At 41.3% G+C, this 18,818-nt stretch overlaps 1 protein-coding gene across 3 annotated transcripts in view; it reads right to left on the bottom strand.

Annotated features, from left to right (window-relative positions):
- Tmem255a (transmembrane protein 255A) overlaps nt 1–16,889 on the bottom strand; it is a 49,509-nt gene extending 32,620 nt beyond the window's left edge. For 2 of the 3 annotated variants that reach the window (XM_020152208.2, XM_020152209.2), the window contains exons 1-3: nt 16,617–16,888; nt 9,774–9,916; nt 952–1,014 (exon numbers count right to left, since the gene is read on the bottom strand). In XM_020152208.2, the coding sequence (XP_020007797.1) occupies nt 952–1,014; nt 9,774–9,916; nt 16,617–16,674 (264 nt within the window). In that variant the 5' untranslated portion in view covers nt 16,675–16,888. Of the gene's footprint in view, nt 1–951; nt 1,015–9,773; nt 9,917–16,616 lie in introns of all 3 variants that reach the window. The other variant, XM_074064059.1, reaches the window with a different exon arrangement.
- Between the last annotated feature and the right edge of the window lie 1,929 nt (nt 16,890–18,818).

Genomic DNA, 18,818 nt, shown 5'->3' with positions numbered 1-18,818 from the left:
ATTAGAACTCCCCTGAGAGTGATTCCTCATGTTGCTGGAGGAAAAACATATGGTTAGTGTTCTCTGTCCCTAGAGCTATTATGTTATCTGATTAAGCTTGCTGTTAAATAGACCCCATTATTGAAGTTTTTGTGCCATAAAGACTCATACAGGGAGAGCCTAATCAGTCTACCATCTGACCACTCACCAGGCTTCTTGATTTATAAGTCTATAAAACTGCAATATGCTTGCAATTCAGTCTATACCTTCTATCCTTGCCCTTGAGGAAGCCTCAGATTGAAGGAGAAAAATACAATAGCTTGCCCTTGGAGGATCCCAATTGAACATCAAACATTCTGAGCTTCACCTTCTGTAATATGCATGTTCATCCTTCCTTTCCACCTTACAGCACACTTGACTTGAAACCATGGGTAATGGAACCATGGGTAAGGGAAATATTTTAGGTTGGCCTCTTAATTTTATTTTGTGGGTTTTTTTGTGCCCCAAATATATTTGTTTTCTTAGTCAAAGTCCTTAGATTATAATCTCCTAAAAGGCAGGAGAAACTTCTGTGAAAACCATTCCAAAACATTATGTATCAGAAAAGAAGATGTAAGAATCACCAATAATTCAGTGCTGGAGTAATGGAAATTACAGAAGGAAAGGCATTCCTGGTAAGGACAACAATCTGAGTAGACAGTTTGGAGCACTCCTTTGAGAGTGAGGAAGAAAGCAAATGGTAAGATCCAGAATAATCTATCCCTGTGGCTTAAGGAGAATAGCTATGAAAGTAGACTTGAAAACAAGTGCCATACCACAGGCTCACTATAACACAAGTTCTCTGGGGCTTAGGAGAAAACACAAAGTAGCAGTTTCTTTTGTGGCCAAATATGCACAAGTGTAAGAGATGTGTTACTTATCCACATAAATGTTGAGATTTTTCAAATGAAAATAGTATGGGATGAAACTTACCATCTGCCGCTTATTCTCAACAAGGTTTGATCCGATAATTCCAAGAAATGATCCAAAACCAAGCTGTAAAGCAAATTGCATACATGTGAGAAGACAGCCTAACCATATAATCATTCCAGCTCCTAGATATGATTCAGTATCCCAAACACATGTGTATGACTACAAATGCTAAAACCATGTATAGTTGCTTATACAAATATAGTGTTACAATGAAAGTATTTTTCCCACTGTTTGTCAATTTTTCCTTGAAGCAAGGAATCACACCTAAAAAGAAACTTGTGTCCAAAACCTAAAAGTAAAGGTCAACTACAGCTTTTCAGAGGCTCCTATTTCAATTTCAACATCCATTTTCTAGTATGGGACTGGTGAGTCAGTTAGAGACATATAATAGTGAAAGGCACACATTATATTCTAATCTTTATGAGTTTTTAAAAAGACCTTCCATTCTTAAGCATGGGTTACAGAATAAAGGCTTGCAATAGCAATTTTTTTCAGTGCTGGGGTTTGAACTGAAGGCCTTTACCTTGAGCCGCTCCACCAGCCCTTTTTTGTGTTGGGTTTTTTCAAGATAGAGTCTCACAAACTATTTGCCCAGGGATGGCTTCAATCCAAGATCCTCCTAATCTCTGCCTCATGAGTAGCTAGGTTTACAGGCATGAGCTACCGGCGCCCAGCTGCAATAGTAATTTTTGATGCAACTGACATACTAATCAAACTCAGGATGTCCTTTAGAAATCAGCAAGCATCTTAACCCACACTAAAAAATAAAAATTAAAAAAAACTTTTTTGAAAGCCTGTATTTGTGGTTGACCCACAGCAATTTATGTTAGCACTTATTCACCTCTTCTTCCATCTCTGCTTCATTTATGGACAGAAAGCATTCATTAAAGGGTGAACAGAAATGGCAGTGTAAAACCATGAAAAACAATTTCCCTGTCTAAGTGGCTGGAATTATGGTTCAGTGTAGCACATCCCACTGCCTTCTCCACTCTGCCATTAGACTGAGCCTGTCAGTCTCTGCTGAAAATGATCGCTAACCGATAGCTATTGATGGAGATGAAAATGGAAGAAGTAAAAAGTGGTGAGAATGGACCAATAAATCTTAACACAAATTCAGTGATGTAGTTACATTTCTCTTTAGCCTCACTAATAGTCTGGGTTTCCATCTGCACCCTTACCTTGGCTCACAAAAGCATCTGTTTCAGTTTAACACCCATAAGCCTTATACCTAGGCTTGGAAATCTAATGAACCCAAGGGCTGGGCTTGGTGGAGCAGTTTAGGGAAACTGAGTGGTTGTCTCAGGATTCCAAGAATAAAAGAGAATGACAGGAAGCAATAAACGCAAATTTCCATGGATTCCTTTTGCAGAGCCATTCAGACAGCAACCACTCTTGGGAAACAGAAGCTAAAGTACACAAATGTATATATCATGACATCCAAGACTACTGAGAAGATCCTCATTCAGCAGCTAACCTGTGTCAGTCTCTCACTTAGTCTTATTTCAAATATAATTAAAATGTACTGCCATGAATATACTGATTAAAACATTGTGATCACAGTTGCCTGGCTTGTATCCCCAGACCTTCTATTTATGCCTGTGCAATCTTGAGTGAATTGATTAACCTCTCTAAACCTGTTTCCTTATCTGTAAAACAGGGACCGTAATAGCACTGCCTTCTAGGGCTTTTGTGAGGATTAACCAAGATGATACATTCAAAGAACTTTGCATAGTGTCGGCACACAGTAAGTATTCAGTAACTCAGTAAATATTATTTTGCTGTAGAGATTATTACTATTCTAAAATACATTTAACTTTTGAGCCATACTAACTTGACTCGTGCTGGAAAATCCTATCAATATTTTCTCTATTTCACAATAGGAGAGTTTCCTCTATTCTGACTTATCTCTGCCTGCAGTATATTTCACAGATTTTATTTTTCTTAGGGAGGAATTCTGTGAATAATCTGTGCTTATGGTACTCTTCGTCATTTGTGGAGATTGAAAGAAATTTGAGTGCAGCCACTTACAAGGGAAAATAAGTTGTTTTACTAAAAAGTTCATTAGTTTCCACAGATACTCACAGAATATTTCCTAATCTCAACAGCAATCTTTTTCCTAACACAGGCAGCAAAGCCACTGTCTATTCCTGAAACTCTCAAATGGCAGTGACCAAAAGAGGTAGGCTGAACTCTGTAGAATTGACTAGAAAGACAAGACAATTCAAAACTAGAAATTCCAGGCCCACCAGTTATTTCATCTAGTTCCCCCACTGCAATTAATTTTATTCCTCTCCAATCCATTTAATTTGCTAGCATCCACTGAGGACCTTTCTGTAAAATATATAAGAAGACATTGTCACTGCTCTACAAGAGCTCATAGTCTTGTGAGGGGGAGACAGACTGTGGATTAATGGCTAAAAGGTAGGTAAAAACAAAGTGCCTGTATAAACAGAGAATAATTCATTCTGGATTATATCCTTGTTTCTGCTACCTATAAACTGTGTGGCCTTGGGATAGTCCCTTAACCACTCTGCGCCTCCATTTCCTCATCTATAAAATGGGATTCATAACAGCACCCAACACATAGGGTTGCTGTGTAGATTGAATGAGGTAAAGTATATATAGCATGGCTTACAGAAGATAGGTTGCTAAATAAAAGATAGCTCTAAGTTTTCATAGAGGAGACATTTTATATGGGCTCAAAGGATGGGCAGAGTTCAACAGGTAGTATATCTTGAGTGATGCCTGAAAGAATTCATTCACATGGATGGCAGGTGGATGAACTTACCAGTGTTTCTAAAAACACATCATGTTTGAGGCATATTAAATTAAAGAAGCAATTGCCCACCATTTTGGTCACAGGAAGATTATAGAATTTGGAGGAGCTATTATAATCTATTTGATAGATGGGGGCTTAGAGAATTGTAAGGACTTGTCCCCTCTCAGAGAAAGTTAACAGCAGGGCCAGGACCAGCCCTCAGGTCATCTTATTAACAGCTAGTATTCTTTCAGCCACATCTGGCTGCTTTTGTGGTCAGTATTAGTAGAGTAGTGACTTTCAAGGAATAAGGGACTTATTGTTGTCCCACCCCAGGGGAAAAGCTCACTGCAGGAATGGAGTGAGTCCTATTTCAGAAAGAGCTGGCTGAGGGGTTGAAAATAAAGGGTACCAACAGAGTTTCTTGAAAATGGGCAGCTATATCTAATCGATGATTTGCTTCTCTGAAACCGCAGAAAGGTAAGCTCTGTGGTTCTCTATCAAGAGCTTCAGCAAATTCTGTAATCTTCAGAACTTTGAATTTCCATCTCAATTTTCTACTACCTGAACAACCAACCAACCTGCTTTGTTTTGACTGCCTCCTACTTGTGAAATAAAAAAGATAAATCATTAGAAGTCAGAATCAGATTGAAGGGCTCTTTTTGGGCTAGACCTTATCACCTGTCCCTGTTCCCATACACTCTATCAGACACTCAAGGATGATACTCAGAATAATTAGTCATTTAGTAAATATTAACTAGATTTCTACTCTATGGCAGGTACTGTGTTTGATCTGTGATTTGGAGGCTAGGAGTTGGGGTGGAGTATGACGCCACAACCAATAAGATTTAGGCTCAAGGAGCTAATGCTATAATTAGGTAAACCAATCCACAATCTCTTTCCATAATCTTGAGATCCACAAAAATCTTAAAACCAAAAGGGTTTTCTGAGAAGTAGTTTGCTGGCAAAGCCTGATCTTGAACTAATGTTCAAGATTTTTTATAATCTTTATTCCACTTCATGTAAAAATTCATGTTTTACTATAGGAAATATGAAAGAATATGATTATGGGGTGCTTCTTAAGGATGCCCTGGAATGTTTGATGGTGTATTCACTGCATAATTTTTCTAATATAAAAAGTCTAAGTCCTAAATCACATCTGGCCCAAGTGCTCAGATAAGGGATTGTGGACCTGTACAAACAAAGCTAAATGAGAATATGGCCCAACAGGTGCTATAAAGCAAGATATGAGGATTTTCCAGGAACTATGAGTAGTAGGAATCTACAATAGGGAGTTCAAAGATGGTAGACACCACTGTGAACATCAGAAATATTTCTGCTGTGTCTGTAAGTTGAGGTGGGACATTTGGCGAACAAGGTAAATTACAGCACTAAGGCAGAAAAGCCCAAGTGGTGTTCAGGGGACTGTGTCAATCTTGACAAAAGTGAAGAAATGGGCGTCTAGGTTAAGGCTGCACAGAGCTTTGAATGGCATGCCAAGGAGGTAACAGGGAACCAATAGAGGTTAGAACCTTGTGGCATTATAAAAGTCTTCTTGAAGAGTACTTTTAAAGTGGATTTGTTTCAATAAGCTGCTAATTAATTTACACTTAGAAATAATTTAGTTTGATTTTGATCAGATTTTGACAGGAACTTATTTAAGATTTTATTTTTATGTTTTCTTAAGAAGATACTCTAAAAACAAAATAATGCCAAGTCAGTGAATCTGTTCATTGTATAGATTATTCATTGATGTGTTTCTCATGTATTTTGTTTTATTATTTGATGTTTTAGATTTTTAAGAATCCAGTGGCTATTTGAACCTATTATCTAATTTTGAGCAATAATAAACGAAGTATTAACTAGTTAAAAAAAAGGTGTTATCCAGAAAATTGGGTTTCAAGTCTCATCTTTAAAATGTATGAAGTTAGGAACTTATATTTTAGAATGAACTTTGATTTTAAAAATATTTACAATATGAAGTGGGGAAGGTCTCTAATTTGCCATAAACCACAAAATCTGACTATCCAGAACTCCTTGTATTTCTTCAGCATTCAAGTTAATCAAAGCTTTTTTGGACTTATCAAGATAAGTCCAACAAAGTTGAAGCCATATTGGCCTAGAGCAGGTTTCTAGACTACTGAATGTTACCTGTTGCCCCTGTCTCCTAATATCCCATTGTAACTGTACTTAATTTTTAATACTCCAGAAAAAGAAGCAGAAACTCCTGGTTTCTCTCCTGAAAGAAAATTCAGGATAGTATGGGCCCTGACAATACAATAGCTGAGAAGAGGGTGCCAGAATGAAAGGCTTGCCACACTCATCAGGGGGTCAACTCCATCTTGTTGGTTGCTTGAGAACACATTTAGGGGCCTTTTGCTCCTAGATCTGAGGTGACAGGAGGTTTAGAGGGAAGGAACAATCTTCCCTCTTTCAGCTTCATGTAGTATCAAAGCCTCTTGGATTTTTAGGCTTTCAAAGTGGAAAGTTCACCAGAACTTTTCTGGCATGGACTATGTCTTGATTTTTCAAGGATAGCAAAAATATTACTCCAGTTTGTCTTTCTTTGTTGGTTTTCATCTTTTAAAATGTTATAGTTCAGCCTATACAGATTAGCATATTTTTTTAAGATGCAGGTGCATTTGTCTTAGGTAAAGTATGTCAAGTAGAGTAGCTAGCATGCTATTATAATGCACTTTGCTATACAAGAGCCTCTGGCTTAACAAAATAAAAATGCCTCTGAAAAGTTTCACATGACTAAAAGTTATTCAAATTGAATTACATTTTAAATGCCAGAGATCTCAATATTTAAATGAATTGTATGTTAAGACTTCTTTTACTCTAATAATGTCTCCATAATTTGTTTGAACATTTAAATTCTAATGTATTGTTAACACATTTAACTGGAGTCCAAAATAGCAGAGTCTGAATAGCCTGAAAAATTTCACAGTTCTATGCAATAATATTTTATATTCAAAGTGACCAATTTGACAGTGCATAATCTTAAAATGCTACATTATGCTCCTTCTGGTTTTATTGCTAAGCATATTTTATTGTGTTTTAGTTCTTCAAGTGGTTACACCCACATTAGATACCCCTGGAGTGCTTAGTAAAATGTAGATTTAACATACATTACTTTTTCAATCAAAGATTATCTCATGAAAAGAAAATTGACATTTACAGTCCCCACTCAGAATCATTATCTCTAGGAGTAGGGAGGTGAAATCTACATTTTTCACAGATTCAACAGGTTATTCAATTAACATTGGGGTGGGAAAACCAATGGCTTAGAGTTTATGTAGTAGTTCCCTAATAACCTAATTATTCAAGTATTCTATTAGTGAAAGCCCCCATTCCTAGACAAAACTGGATTCTCAAGTCTATTTACTGTTGCAGAGGTAGGAGTTACTTGCTATAATGTGCTCTGACCTATACACTCAAATGGATTTTTTGATTCTTCAATCTGCTACCTTCTCCCTTTCATTCTTTATAATTAAAACCCATTTTAAAGAAATAGTCTACAGGAAGTGGGAGAGCAAATTTTTAAGGCTAAACCAGGGGGGCACACTGTTGGCTTGGGATGGCTCCTCTATTAAACACTTCCATGTTAGCTTTTACTGAAACCCACACACTTGGACACAGGCCTCCACTGCTTCAACTTCTAGTGCTAGCTGAACATCAGGTACTTGAATAACAACAATTATGAGCCCTCACTGCCTTGTTAATGTATTCCAACCTTGCCACCCACAGTAAGATATTCTACAGAGAAGGTTCATGGCCACTGTTCATGAATAGGAGTTTGTACTCTTAAATAAATGGAAAATACCTTCCCCCTCACCCACAGAGACTCTGAATCTTGGCTTAAGCATTTGCTCATCAGTCAGAAAAATATTTTACTGGTGCAGCTACCTGAAACACACAAAGTCATACAGATCCTATAAATTGCTTTCCAAGCCACCAAAATGCTCTTAACCCCTCCTTTCCTCTCCCCTCCTTTTTGCGTTTAAAAATAAAACCCAATTCTGCTGACATTGGTTTTTCTTGCCTCACCACAGGAAGTGGACTGGGTGAGTTCTCACATCGCATGTTTAACAGAGGGCATAGAACACCAACTGGTGTCTGTGGGACACCTGCCCTAAGCTGGGGAGAGCCTAGGTAGCCCAAAAGCTGCAAAACAACTTCCCCCAGCAGCTTTCAGCTCCAGGGAGGTACAGCCCAAATCTTGCTTCACATCTAGCGCCCTCTTGGAAAGGGTTATTGAGGAGGCAGACTGTGAAATGGAATTGGTGACCTAAGCAACAAGCTCCAGGCTTGGTCACTCACAACACTGGCTTGTCAAAGGCATAGTCTTTAATCCTTTTTCCTCCCATTCTGTCTATCCAGCTAAGAGAGAGAGAGAGAGAGAGAGAGAAAGAACACAAAAATACATCTGACCTTTTTGTAATAAAAAATAAATCACTCTAAACTTCCTTCCTGCTCTCTAGCAATTGGTGAGCCATTTAATTGATATTTAAAGTATGATCCAACCTCTAGAATTAAGTTTTTGGGTTCAACAGCAGTGTCCATAGACCCAAATGAGGTCTGTTATCCCATCTGGTAAGTGAGATTACTTTTATGCAACAAATTTAACTGTCTCTAAAAGTGGATTGCATGCACCCTGAGGGTGGAAAAAAATCCATTGGAATATGTAAAGAGTCCATTAGAACTTCTGTTTCTTATTTATTATCTGAAACAAGAAGAAAGAAATTGTTACTAATATTCAACAAATGTACTGTCACTGCTGCCCTCCATCTGTGAATGTCAGATGACCAGGAGAGCTATCTTTTAGGAAGAGGGCAAGCTCCTAGCAACAAAGGGTTGATGGTGAAGCATTTCATGGATGCCAAGATTATATGATACAGTTTTAACTAAACCAGTCTCAATTAAATGGACAAGGAGTTTGGGAAGTTTCCTATTGGAAAGTCACAAATTGAAGATGACCTTAATAAAGTAAGCACAAGTGAGCAACAAGAAAATGGCAGAGCTGATACTTCTAACTTCTAGGGTAAGCTTTCTGTCAGACACATTGTAAGATTTGCATTTTAAAAGATGGTTCTTAGGCTAGGCTCAGTGGCTCATTCTTGTAATCCCAGCTTCTCAGGAAATGTAAAAAAGTTAGTGAGGATACCCCCAACTCAACAAATAAGCTGGGTGTGGTTGTATAAGTCTATACACTGAAATCCCAGCTACCCAAGAGGCCATAAGTAAAAGGTTCGCTTTCTGATGCCAACCCCAGGCAAAAACAAGAGACCTATCTGAAAAACAGCCAAAGCTGAAAGGTCTGGGGGGTGTGGCTCAAGTGGTAGAGCACCTGCTTAGCAAGCCCAAGGCTCTGAGTTCAATCCCCAATACTACCACCACCAAAAATAAAAGTTGGTCAGAAATGCCCACAATTATCTAGTGGGCCATTTGAATAATTTATAGCCACTGTCTTTAATGACAAACTTCACACTAACTGCTTATCATCCTATGACACTTTAGTGTTTGTATAAAGATATTAAAATCATTTCATTTTCACCTAATTTTTGAATTTCCATTTTATATAAATTTAATTAGTATGTATATAATTTAATAAATATACATATTTTAGGAGTGTGTCTTCCTGATAAGAATACAGAACCACTTTGTAGATCAGTACTCTGGGTCATAGATTGTTAAGTATCAAGGTTATCAAGGTTGTCAGATTCCAGGTAAGATCAGGTGAACTCAATTACATATAGGAAACCCCCCAGAGAGAAAGGATCTTAGCCTTAGGTTAACATTGACAATTAGGAACATCTCCTAAACCAGAAAACCAAAATCCTAGAGAGTAAGATGACTCACACTCCTAGTTAAGGATGGCACTGGAACTCTCTTAGTTTCAGTCCAGTGCTTTTCATAACAAGACCCGTGTTGCCTCTCTATATAGATATAAAAAGAAAATCTAAGAAAACACTAGAAACTCAAATGGCATTGAAAACCATCAAAGTAGAGCCCAAATCTCTGTAGCCTGCAAGATACAGAGACCTATGCTTTCTATACTTACAATAACTCCTGGGTAATAACCTCCAACAGTCACATTCTGGGTCCTAGTGGTTGCAGCAAGGCCCACCGTGAGAATTAACACGGACACAATAAGCAAAGTCACGGTGACATAGATGGAGTTTCTTTTCCTCCGATTGAAGGCTCCTGTAAGCATAGAGAGAAACTAAAATTGCTCATTTCAACCGGGAAAGGGAGTGACTTAAAGAAAAAAAATTACTACAAAGTTGTTTTTTTTTTTTTTCACTACTCGTGGTGGTAAGTGGGGTTATCTCGAGAGAGTGGAATTATGCTGAAGGAATGGAGCTTTTAGATTTTCAGTCATCAACTGCCACTTTTATAATATAAAACTATACTTCTCATTTGAAAATAAACAAAAGAGGAAATCTCACCAGTTACATAAAAACAAAACAAAATTTGTGCTTGTAGCATTCAATAAAAGATATGTCATGCCCACTTAGTAGAATGTTTTTTTAGACCAAATTATAAAGGCGTGTGATGAATGGGAAGTGTTTCTGTGGGATATTAAATGAAAATGTCTTAAAGCCAACATGCAACTAAGACGGTTTTTTTTCATAAGCTAGAGATGATATGAAATTTCATTTTGAGTGTAAATATCAGAACAAAGCCAGGTACTGGGATTTTTTTTTCATTTATTTCTGACATTTGCCACCTCATGTATAAACTTTAAAATGGTGTGTTGGCAAGATTTGTCACATAACAAATGTGTGTAATAAAGTAAGTGTTCAGAGGCCATTAGTCCATAAAGATACATATCGGGGGAGGTAGATGGGAGGGATTATGACTTAAACACATTTAGGCTTGTATGAGGATGACATAAGTATAAATGATAACAAACTTGTTCTCCTACTCAGGGTTTATCAGACAGAATATCACAAACCAATATTTCTTTTTCTCGAAAACAGGCTCATTAAGTCAGAAAAATGGTATCGAGACTCGCTTTTCAATTTATTATTTTTTAAGGAACCAAGCATGGCTTTACACTTTGCAGCATTTCTCTGGCATGGGGAAGGGGCTCTGGTATGGAAAGGGGTCTTCGACAGGAAATACTTTAGGAGAGGTTACCACCTAAGGGCTCTCAGAAAAAATGTAACCAAATGGTGAATGCTAGGAGAGTCCAGTTCCTAGTGGTTGTGTGGAGGGTGGGGAGAATGAAGCAGTGGGGAGCCTGATGATAGGGTCACCTACCTAGGTGATTTGACTGTAATTTATAGCTCTAAAGAGACCCTTGGGGTCTGTCTGTTCATAAGACCCTGTCTTTCTGGGAGGCCTCACTGCAGCCTCTGGAAGCAGTGGCAGAGAGAAGCTGCCCAGGCTGCACCACTGGGAGCGAGGGGAGAGGAAAGGAGGAAGGAGAAGGGGAGAGAGAAAAACTGGTGAGAGAGACCAGGAAGGCCTGATGGTGGTGAGAGGGTGAGAGGGAGCTGTAGCTGGCCTTGTAATCCTCTGCAGATACCCACTCCTGCATAGAATAAAAGTGTTAGGAGTGCCACCCTGGATTAGACCCATCATCCATCTTGTCTTCCCCAGTGAGCTCCAGACTGAAGGCTCCGAGGGAGGTGGGAGGGGCTGGCAGTCTCCCATGATGTCAGCCTCGAAAGTAAGGGACATGACTCATCAGGGTCATTTCTACTAGGGCACTATTCTAAGACTGTTTTGCATTGAAATGTAGAAGCGGTTTGAGCGTTTATAGGGACCCATATACTAAGGCGCCAGGAGAGTTGGGAAATGGGGCTCCTCTGCAGTGAGACCTGAGTCTAGCCTTCATGGGAAAAAAAACAAAAAGGCCCGGAGACACCTGTGACATCAGGGCCCTTTGTGTGAGATGGCTATTAGGGATGTAGAGAACAAGCCTTGATGGCAAACAGATAAGCAAAGTCCAGCAATTGAGATTGCCTGGTTCTGGGAAAGGAGTAGAAGAAGGGTGGGAGTGGAACAAACAGGACTTATTTCTTCAGTTTACTTAAATGTTAGGTATCCTTCCTCTTGATTTTGAGGTACTCTAACAGAGTTTCTAAATCTGGACCCCAATATCTATTGGATGATAGATACTTAGTGAGTCTTCGTTTCTTCCACAGAGGGGCTTTAACATAAACTTACCTCTAATCCTTGTCTTCCTTTTTCCTTTGTCACTCTTGTAGGATCTCTAGCCCTCTCTTGCCCCAACTTGTCAAAAGTAAGAGCCAGGGAAGATGTGGATACACCAAAGTTATCTTAGACAGAAAACATGAAGCCTTACAGACTAAATTGAAGAAGTGCATATGTATGCATGGTTTTTCTAATTTATTTCGCTCCCCTGCTCCTTCCCCACCAACTGACCTTTAATCTTATTCACAGCTCTTGAGTCTTCTTTGCAAACATCACTCTAACTCTTAAAAACACAGAAGTCAGGTCAGAAAAGTGACTCAGCAAACCACATGGTGTCACTCGAAAATCTATTTTTTTTCTCTGCTTTAGAACCTGAATTAAAAATTCAGTCAGTTGAGAAACTCAGACAAAATTTCTACAGCTCCACAGGGACCTTAACTCCAGATAGGATTTGTTTTGAATAAAATTGCTAATAAAACTCTCCCATGGTGAATATTATCAAAGTATATAATATATATGTATGAAAATGTCATAATGAAACACTATTTTGTACAATTAATATATGCTAATAAAAAGAGGAAAAAAGAAAACTCTGCCATCACTAGGTTGAATATCTATTTTCTGTCCTCTTGTGCTCCCCCAGTCAGTCACTCCTTATTATATACTATAAGGACCAAAATTGTGTAAAATAAAATTAATTTTAGTTGTACCTGAGGAGTTGACTATTTTAAGGAACTCCTGGGTGAATGCTTTTGAAATGAAGAATCACCCCTCAATTTGTCTTCAGGGTCAATTTGACTTAAGTCCTTGGTTTTCTGAAGGTATTGCCAAGGATCCTAAAAGGCAACTTAGGGCCTTTGTCTGCTTAGGACATTTTCCTGGTGGTTGTTTCATCTTAGTGAAGAGCCCTGTTCTTATTAGGGTATAATTAAGGGCTTACCTTAGATGTTCCTGTGGACAAAGGACCATCTTATTCAGGTTTTGTTTAGTAAATCAACACATCAAAAAAACTCCGACCACATGAGCTACTTAAAAGTGGAGGCAGGTACTTGAAAACAGTGCCTATCATTGTGTCTGGTACCTAGTAAGTAGTTGGTACTTGTTGAATAACAATAATCATAGTCAGAATTGTTTGCCTCCTAATTTAAAAGGCTATAGGAGGAATTGTGTGAATAAATATTGACTATGCTGATAGAATTGACTTTTTAAATAAGGGTACACCTGAGTGCTCCCCAGAACCTAAAGCCTTCTGGCCAACTAGTGCCACAACCAGTATCTCTCACTATCCCATCTACTTAGTGTCTAGCATATTTCTGTTTAAACAACAACTTCCACAATAAACAGCAGTGAGTGTCTGAAATCTGGCATCGGCATTGCCTGCCCACCCCCAGCAGCCTCCCTGCAGATCTACTGCAGCCCTCCTTCTCTGCAGTGCCCCACCTCCATCTCAGAATCCTGATGACCAAGAGGCTCTGCTCCAGAGGCATCCAATTATTTGCTGTCTCCACCCTTCCAAATTAACCAGCTTCTCTGTCCTCTGGGTTCCCCCTCACAATCAAATCCCCACCCCAAAGCCTAGCTTTGAATCAGAATTCCTCCCTTCAATTGAAACCTGCTCAAAACTCACTTCTCCCACGATTTTTTTTTCTTGATCAAGCTCACCCTGCTTTAACTACTCATTATTTCAGGTTCCCAATTTCCTAGATACTTACTCAATAAGCATATTAATTATAATTGCTATAATTACAATTGTAACTGTTGGTCTGGTCCACAACCCATATGATGTCCACCAGTGCCAGAATTATGTATCTGACAGGAGCCAAGGTGTGGTTTGCTAGAAGACAAGTTGTTGTCTCTTCTCACTTGTGTTTTACTTTGTTCATGTTCTTGATTATTCCCTCCAAAGACAGTAGGTAGGATGTGCACCTTTTGAGGGGGTGCAGCAAAAATGGAGGCCTGGTATACTGTTTTGTACACTGTGTTCTTAATGACTGGGAATTCTCAGGGCTGATCTTTTGAACCTATTGAGATTTCCTTACCTGAGTCAGCTTTGTCACACAGAGAGGATCCCAGGAAGTCTCAGCCTTGAGTATCCGTGGAAACACGTGGCTGCCCACACAAGATCTCAAGGCCCTGCAATCTCCCAAACACTTCCTTAAAGGTGTTGAAATCCACCACTACCACCTCTTTAGTCAATTCTTTGAAAACATCCAAGACCAGGGAGGGAAAGAATACCCTGCTGTAGTAAAGGGACCTTAGCGCCTGGAGGCGCTGTTGCCAAAATGGAGAGGGGGGTGTTGGGAGAGGATGGAAGGCCCAGGTGTCAAATTACCCTCTTTGTTTGCCAATGGCCTGCTAGGTTCTGAGCCCTGGACTAACTGCTTATCCCCAGGCAGCCAGCAAACATAGAGTGCAGGCACCTTGGTGCAGTGTGTGTGCGTTAAATTTTATTGTTTGGCTGTGGATGTATCTTGCCTGCAAAGGGATTATGCTGCCGTTGGAGGCTGAAACACAAACCCACCAACCCACGCTGCTTTTCCCCTTCCCTGAATACAGGAGAAGGTGGAGTTGTCAGAACTGAGTTAAGTGGAAGTAGCTCCTTAGTATCTTAGACGTTGATTGAGGCCTGGGCTGTGCGGGACCAGCGCCAGAAAACTCCGAGGAGACTCCCCAGTCCAAACTGTGAAAATCCGGGTTTACCACTCCACTCAGGAATTTGCTAGTGCCATTGGCCTACAGACTTTAAGAGGCAGAATGTGTGTGTATATGAGATCTATGATTCCTTTCCCTCAGTGTCGAGCCTGGGCTGGATGAAGCCCACTCAACTTCTTGTTGCATAGACCTTTCCAGAAACGCAAGATTAGCTGAGGGCCCCTGGGAGCCCAAGAAAGAACTCTCTTCATCTTGTTTCACAACCCACAGAGCAGTGTCAAGTAGCAACTCTTTAAGCCCTGGACCTCCAATCGGCCCACTCCCGGCAGTCAGACCGCCTGAAATGAGATAGAGAGGCTTGGTGTGCAAGTGGTTGTCACCCGCAGCAAAAATGGGAGCTGCGCAACTCTTGCACTCTTCCACCAGCTCTTCTTCGCGCAACAGCTTGGCATCGCGGAGCCAGTGCTGTGTTGGCGCCACAGCTGGCCAAGGTGAGGAATGCATTCTGTGTGTGCTCATGGGGGCAGAGGAGGAGGAGGAGGAGAGGCGCGCGCGCGTGTGTGTGTGTGTGTGTGTGTGTGTGTGTGAAAGAGAGAGATTGAGAGAGAGAGAGAAAGAACTGGTGGGGTAGGGAGCGTGTGTGAGTGTGGTACTGCTGGGCTTTGGATTCGGATCCGAGTCCTTGGCCTCATTTGTACCCCATTGCAAAAACAAAAACAAAAACAAAACTACGTCCTTAAAATGAGAAGAGGAAATCTTACACTGAGTATGCAAAACCATTGAAAATACGGATCTTTCCCACATCCGGGTGATAACACTTTCTGGGGCCCCTTTCGTGAACGAATTTTGTTGAAAGGCAGTCTTTTGCAGGCAGTAGGGAGCTCATAGAGGGTAGTAAATCTTCTCTCTGCTCCTCCCCTAGAGATGTTCCCGCAAATTCATTGTAGAAGACCCGAGCGGAATTCGGGACGGAGGCGTTCTTCAGAATGTAAAGTATGTTGGAAAGAGAGAATTCGATTGGTTGAATCGTATCCGAGGTGAATTTTAAGATTTGGTGGGATCATGGTTCAACAATCTCCTCCCGCTCTCCTGGGCTCCAAATTAATTTCTCCGCCCAGTGAAATCATAGGGCTTGGGAAGGTGCCTAACAGCTGAAGGGGACTGGATTTGTTTTTTTGGTTTTTGTTTTGTTTGTAACTAACGAAAAGCAGCTTTGAGGGGCAGCCAAGTTGGTGCGTAAAGGTAGCAGTCTCGTTTTCATGAGGAAAGGTGTCAAAAGGTGCCCCTCCCCCTCCATTCACCAGGAAAGGAAAAGCGCGACTTCAGAAGATGCGCGGGCTACGGCTTGATCTTCTTTCTAGAGCTCTCACTCATCCCCCCGTCCGCCCCCCCCGCCCCAACACCTTTTTTTTTCCCACATTCACTCACATTCCGTCCATTTAAAGAAGAAAAGGAATCAAATTCAAGGAATGTTGATCCTGCTGGTGCAGATGACAGGGCTGGGATGTCTTGAGTGATTCCTCAGGAATTCCCCTCCTTCCAACCCCCTCCTTTCTTTCCCACCCCTCCACCCCCTAGGGTTGCGCAAACCCCCCACCAGTGCAAACCAGTGCAAATCGTCCTCCCCCCCCCCCAACTCCGAATATCAGGGCAGCTTCAAGAGAGTTGGAAAGGGGCGAGGACCCTGCTTCTAATTATCATTAGTCTTGAGCTCTTAGAAGTGATGAGGACTTTGCAAAGAGTGAGCTTTGAATAGAAAGCGAAGGCGCAGGTTGAAAGGGAAGTGTTTTGATCACCAGACAGCTGGGATTTACCTCTGGCTATAAGTCTGTAGACACACGCACGCATCCACACTCCAGGGCAGGGATACTCGGACGCAAGCTTGGCGCTCCAATCCCTGCGAGTCGCCCCCACCGCAGCCCGGCCGCTCCCCTGGGACTCTGATCCACCACCCAGAAGCTGGGGCGCATGGACCCCCTAGCCCGGCTTCCCGGTCTCTGGCTCTTGGGGCGGCCAGGAGCTTGCCATTCAGAAGGCAGTACACTCACCCCTTGCTGCCGCCAGGAGGAAGGGCGGCTAGACTTACCCATGGAATCCGGCAGGGACATGTCGCTGGACCGCTGCTGAGTCAGGGACTGATGCATAGTGAAAGCTGCTGGGATGCCCCAGTCCCAGAAGCTGCTTCAAGCACCCCAGGCTCAGGGCGTTCCGCAGAGCATCCTACTCTGCCGCTGCCTCTCCCTGTCCCTCAGAGAGCTGAGAGAGACTGCCTCTGTTTGAGAGCTGCAACCGAAGTGCCGCCTCCTGCTCCCTTTCCCTCTTCTCCCTCCCTCCGCTCCTGGAGGACGCAGCATTGGCGGTCGGTGCAGCTTCGTGCGCCTGCGCAAGACCCCCCCTTCTTTCTCCCCCCTCTGCCTCCCCATCCTAGTTATCCACCTCCCAGCCTCCCAAGCCAGACAGTGAGCTGTGTTAGCCCCTTGGAGCCAGGGCTGCGTACAAAAAGAGGGAGGCTTCATCCTGTGGCCGACCCACCTACTCTGTAATTTGGAGAGATGGTCTGGGAAAATCATCCTGTTCTAAGATTTATAATTGGGTAAGGGGACAGAGTCAGAGGAACACACACACACACACACACACACACACACACACACACACACACACACACTTGTGCAGGTCTGGTCTTAGCGCTTCTAGAATGACATAATGGAGCTGGAGATGATCCAAAGGAGGGCCACTCTATAATCAAGAGAATAGTGGAGGGATGCTGCCTTATGAAGATAGATTAAACAAATGCAGACTCTTTAATCTAGAACGATGAAGACTGGAAAGGGATGTGACCAGAGTGTATAAAATTATGCAGAGACACAGAGAGAGCATAGCTTTATTCACCAGATCTGAGACTTCTAGAACCAACAGCCCCCCAATACCTAGAAGGAGATTCAACTAAAACAAATATGACTGTAGCAGCACCCCAGTTTGTATTTTTTGTGCTTTTATATCACGGAATTCATTTTCTCATCATAGCAGCCATGCAAGGGAGAAAGAGGAATTATGAATAATCCCATTTTATAGATGAAGAAACTGAATTTCAGATGAAAATCTGTTACCACTAAGCTATTAAGCAGTAGAAGTGAGATTCAAACCTAGATCTGCTGGACATCCAGGTCAGTGCTCTTCTTGCAATGACAACTGCTTCCATGTCCTGCCCTCCCTGCCAAAACCCAAGCCAAGTATAAAATTCTCCTGAGAATCAATGGGATGAAGAATACTTGCTTATTTCCAGATCTGTCTTGCTAATCTCCTACAAAGCTTTGTTTCCTTATTTAAGAAATGCAACTGAAGGTTCTTACCCTTTCCCATCTTCCAAAGGAAAAAAAACGATGCTTCCTGAAGGTTAAAAAAGAAGCGCTTTGTAATGAATTTGGGCACTCCAGGGGTCAGGTTGGATGTTGTGTCAGGTATTATTAACAGCCCTATACTATAGATGTGGTTCAGGGATCTGTGGTAATTGTCCCAGATAGAGACAAGATGCCCACTCTTGTGCAGTGCATGTCTTAAGCATGCTTGGGGTATGTGTCAGAGTCTCCACAAGCTCTTACAAAAGCAGAGGGATATCCTACATTTACAGTCTTGCAATGATTGTCTCTCAGTACTGTTTATCTCTTCCTCCTCCCACTCTAAATATCTCATATTTAATGTGAAGAATTCCTGTAACCAGCATTGACTTCTCAGGAGTGCTTCATAATTAGCTTATTTTGCTTCTATCAAAGTAGCCTTGAGGAAAAGAGGTTTTCATACAGTCTAGAAAAGACTTTAACACCCTCTTTAAAGAGATGCTTGGCTTCCCTATAGCAACCATACAGCTGGAGATCCTGAAAGAAGCAAATAGAAACTTGTTCCTATACTATGCTGGTTTCAGTGGACAGAATGAAGCCTTTTCACTTTACAAAGAAACACGCTACCCAACAAATGATGCAGAGGGCATATGTAATTGATTTTTATAATTTTTATAATTGATTTTTATAATAGTAAGGAGCCCTTAATGGGGGTGAACCTTGCTTTCTGCAACATCTGTATTCTTGAGTCATGCTGGTGGTTTATGCCCGTAATCCTAGCAACTCAGAAGGCAGAGATCAGGAGGATCACGGTTTGAAGTTAGCCTGGGCAAATAGTTTGTGAGACCCTATCTCGAAAAAAACCCATCACAAAAAAGGGCTTGTGGAGTGGCTCATAAAAAGACCTACTAGAGGCACTGGCCATTTAAAAACCCTGTGCACCGTATATTTCC

Source organism: Castor canadensis, chromosome X (assembly GCF_047511655.1).
Source record: "Castor canadensis chromosome X, mCasCan1.hap1v2, whole genome shotgun sequence".
Classification (NCBI taxonomy): Eukaryota; Metazoa; Chordata; class Mammalia; order Rodentia; family Castoridae; genus Castor; species Castor canadensis.
Note: the sequence above shows the minus strand (reverse complement) of the source record. Positions and strands in the feature narration are given on the sequence as shown.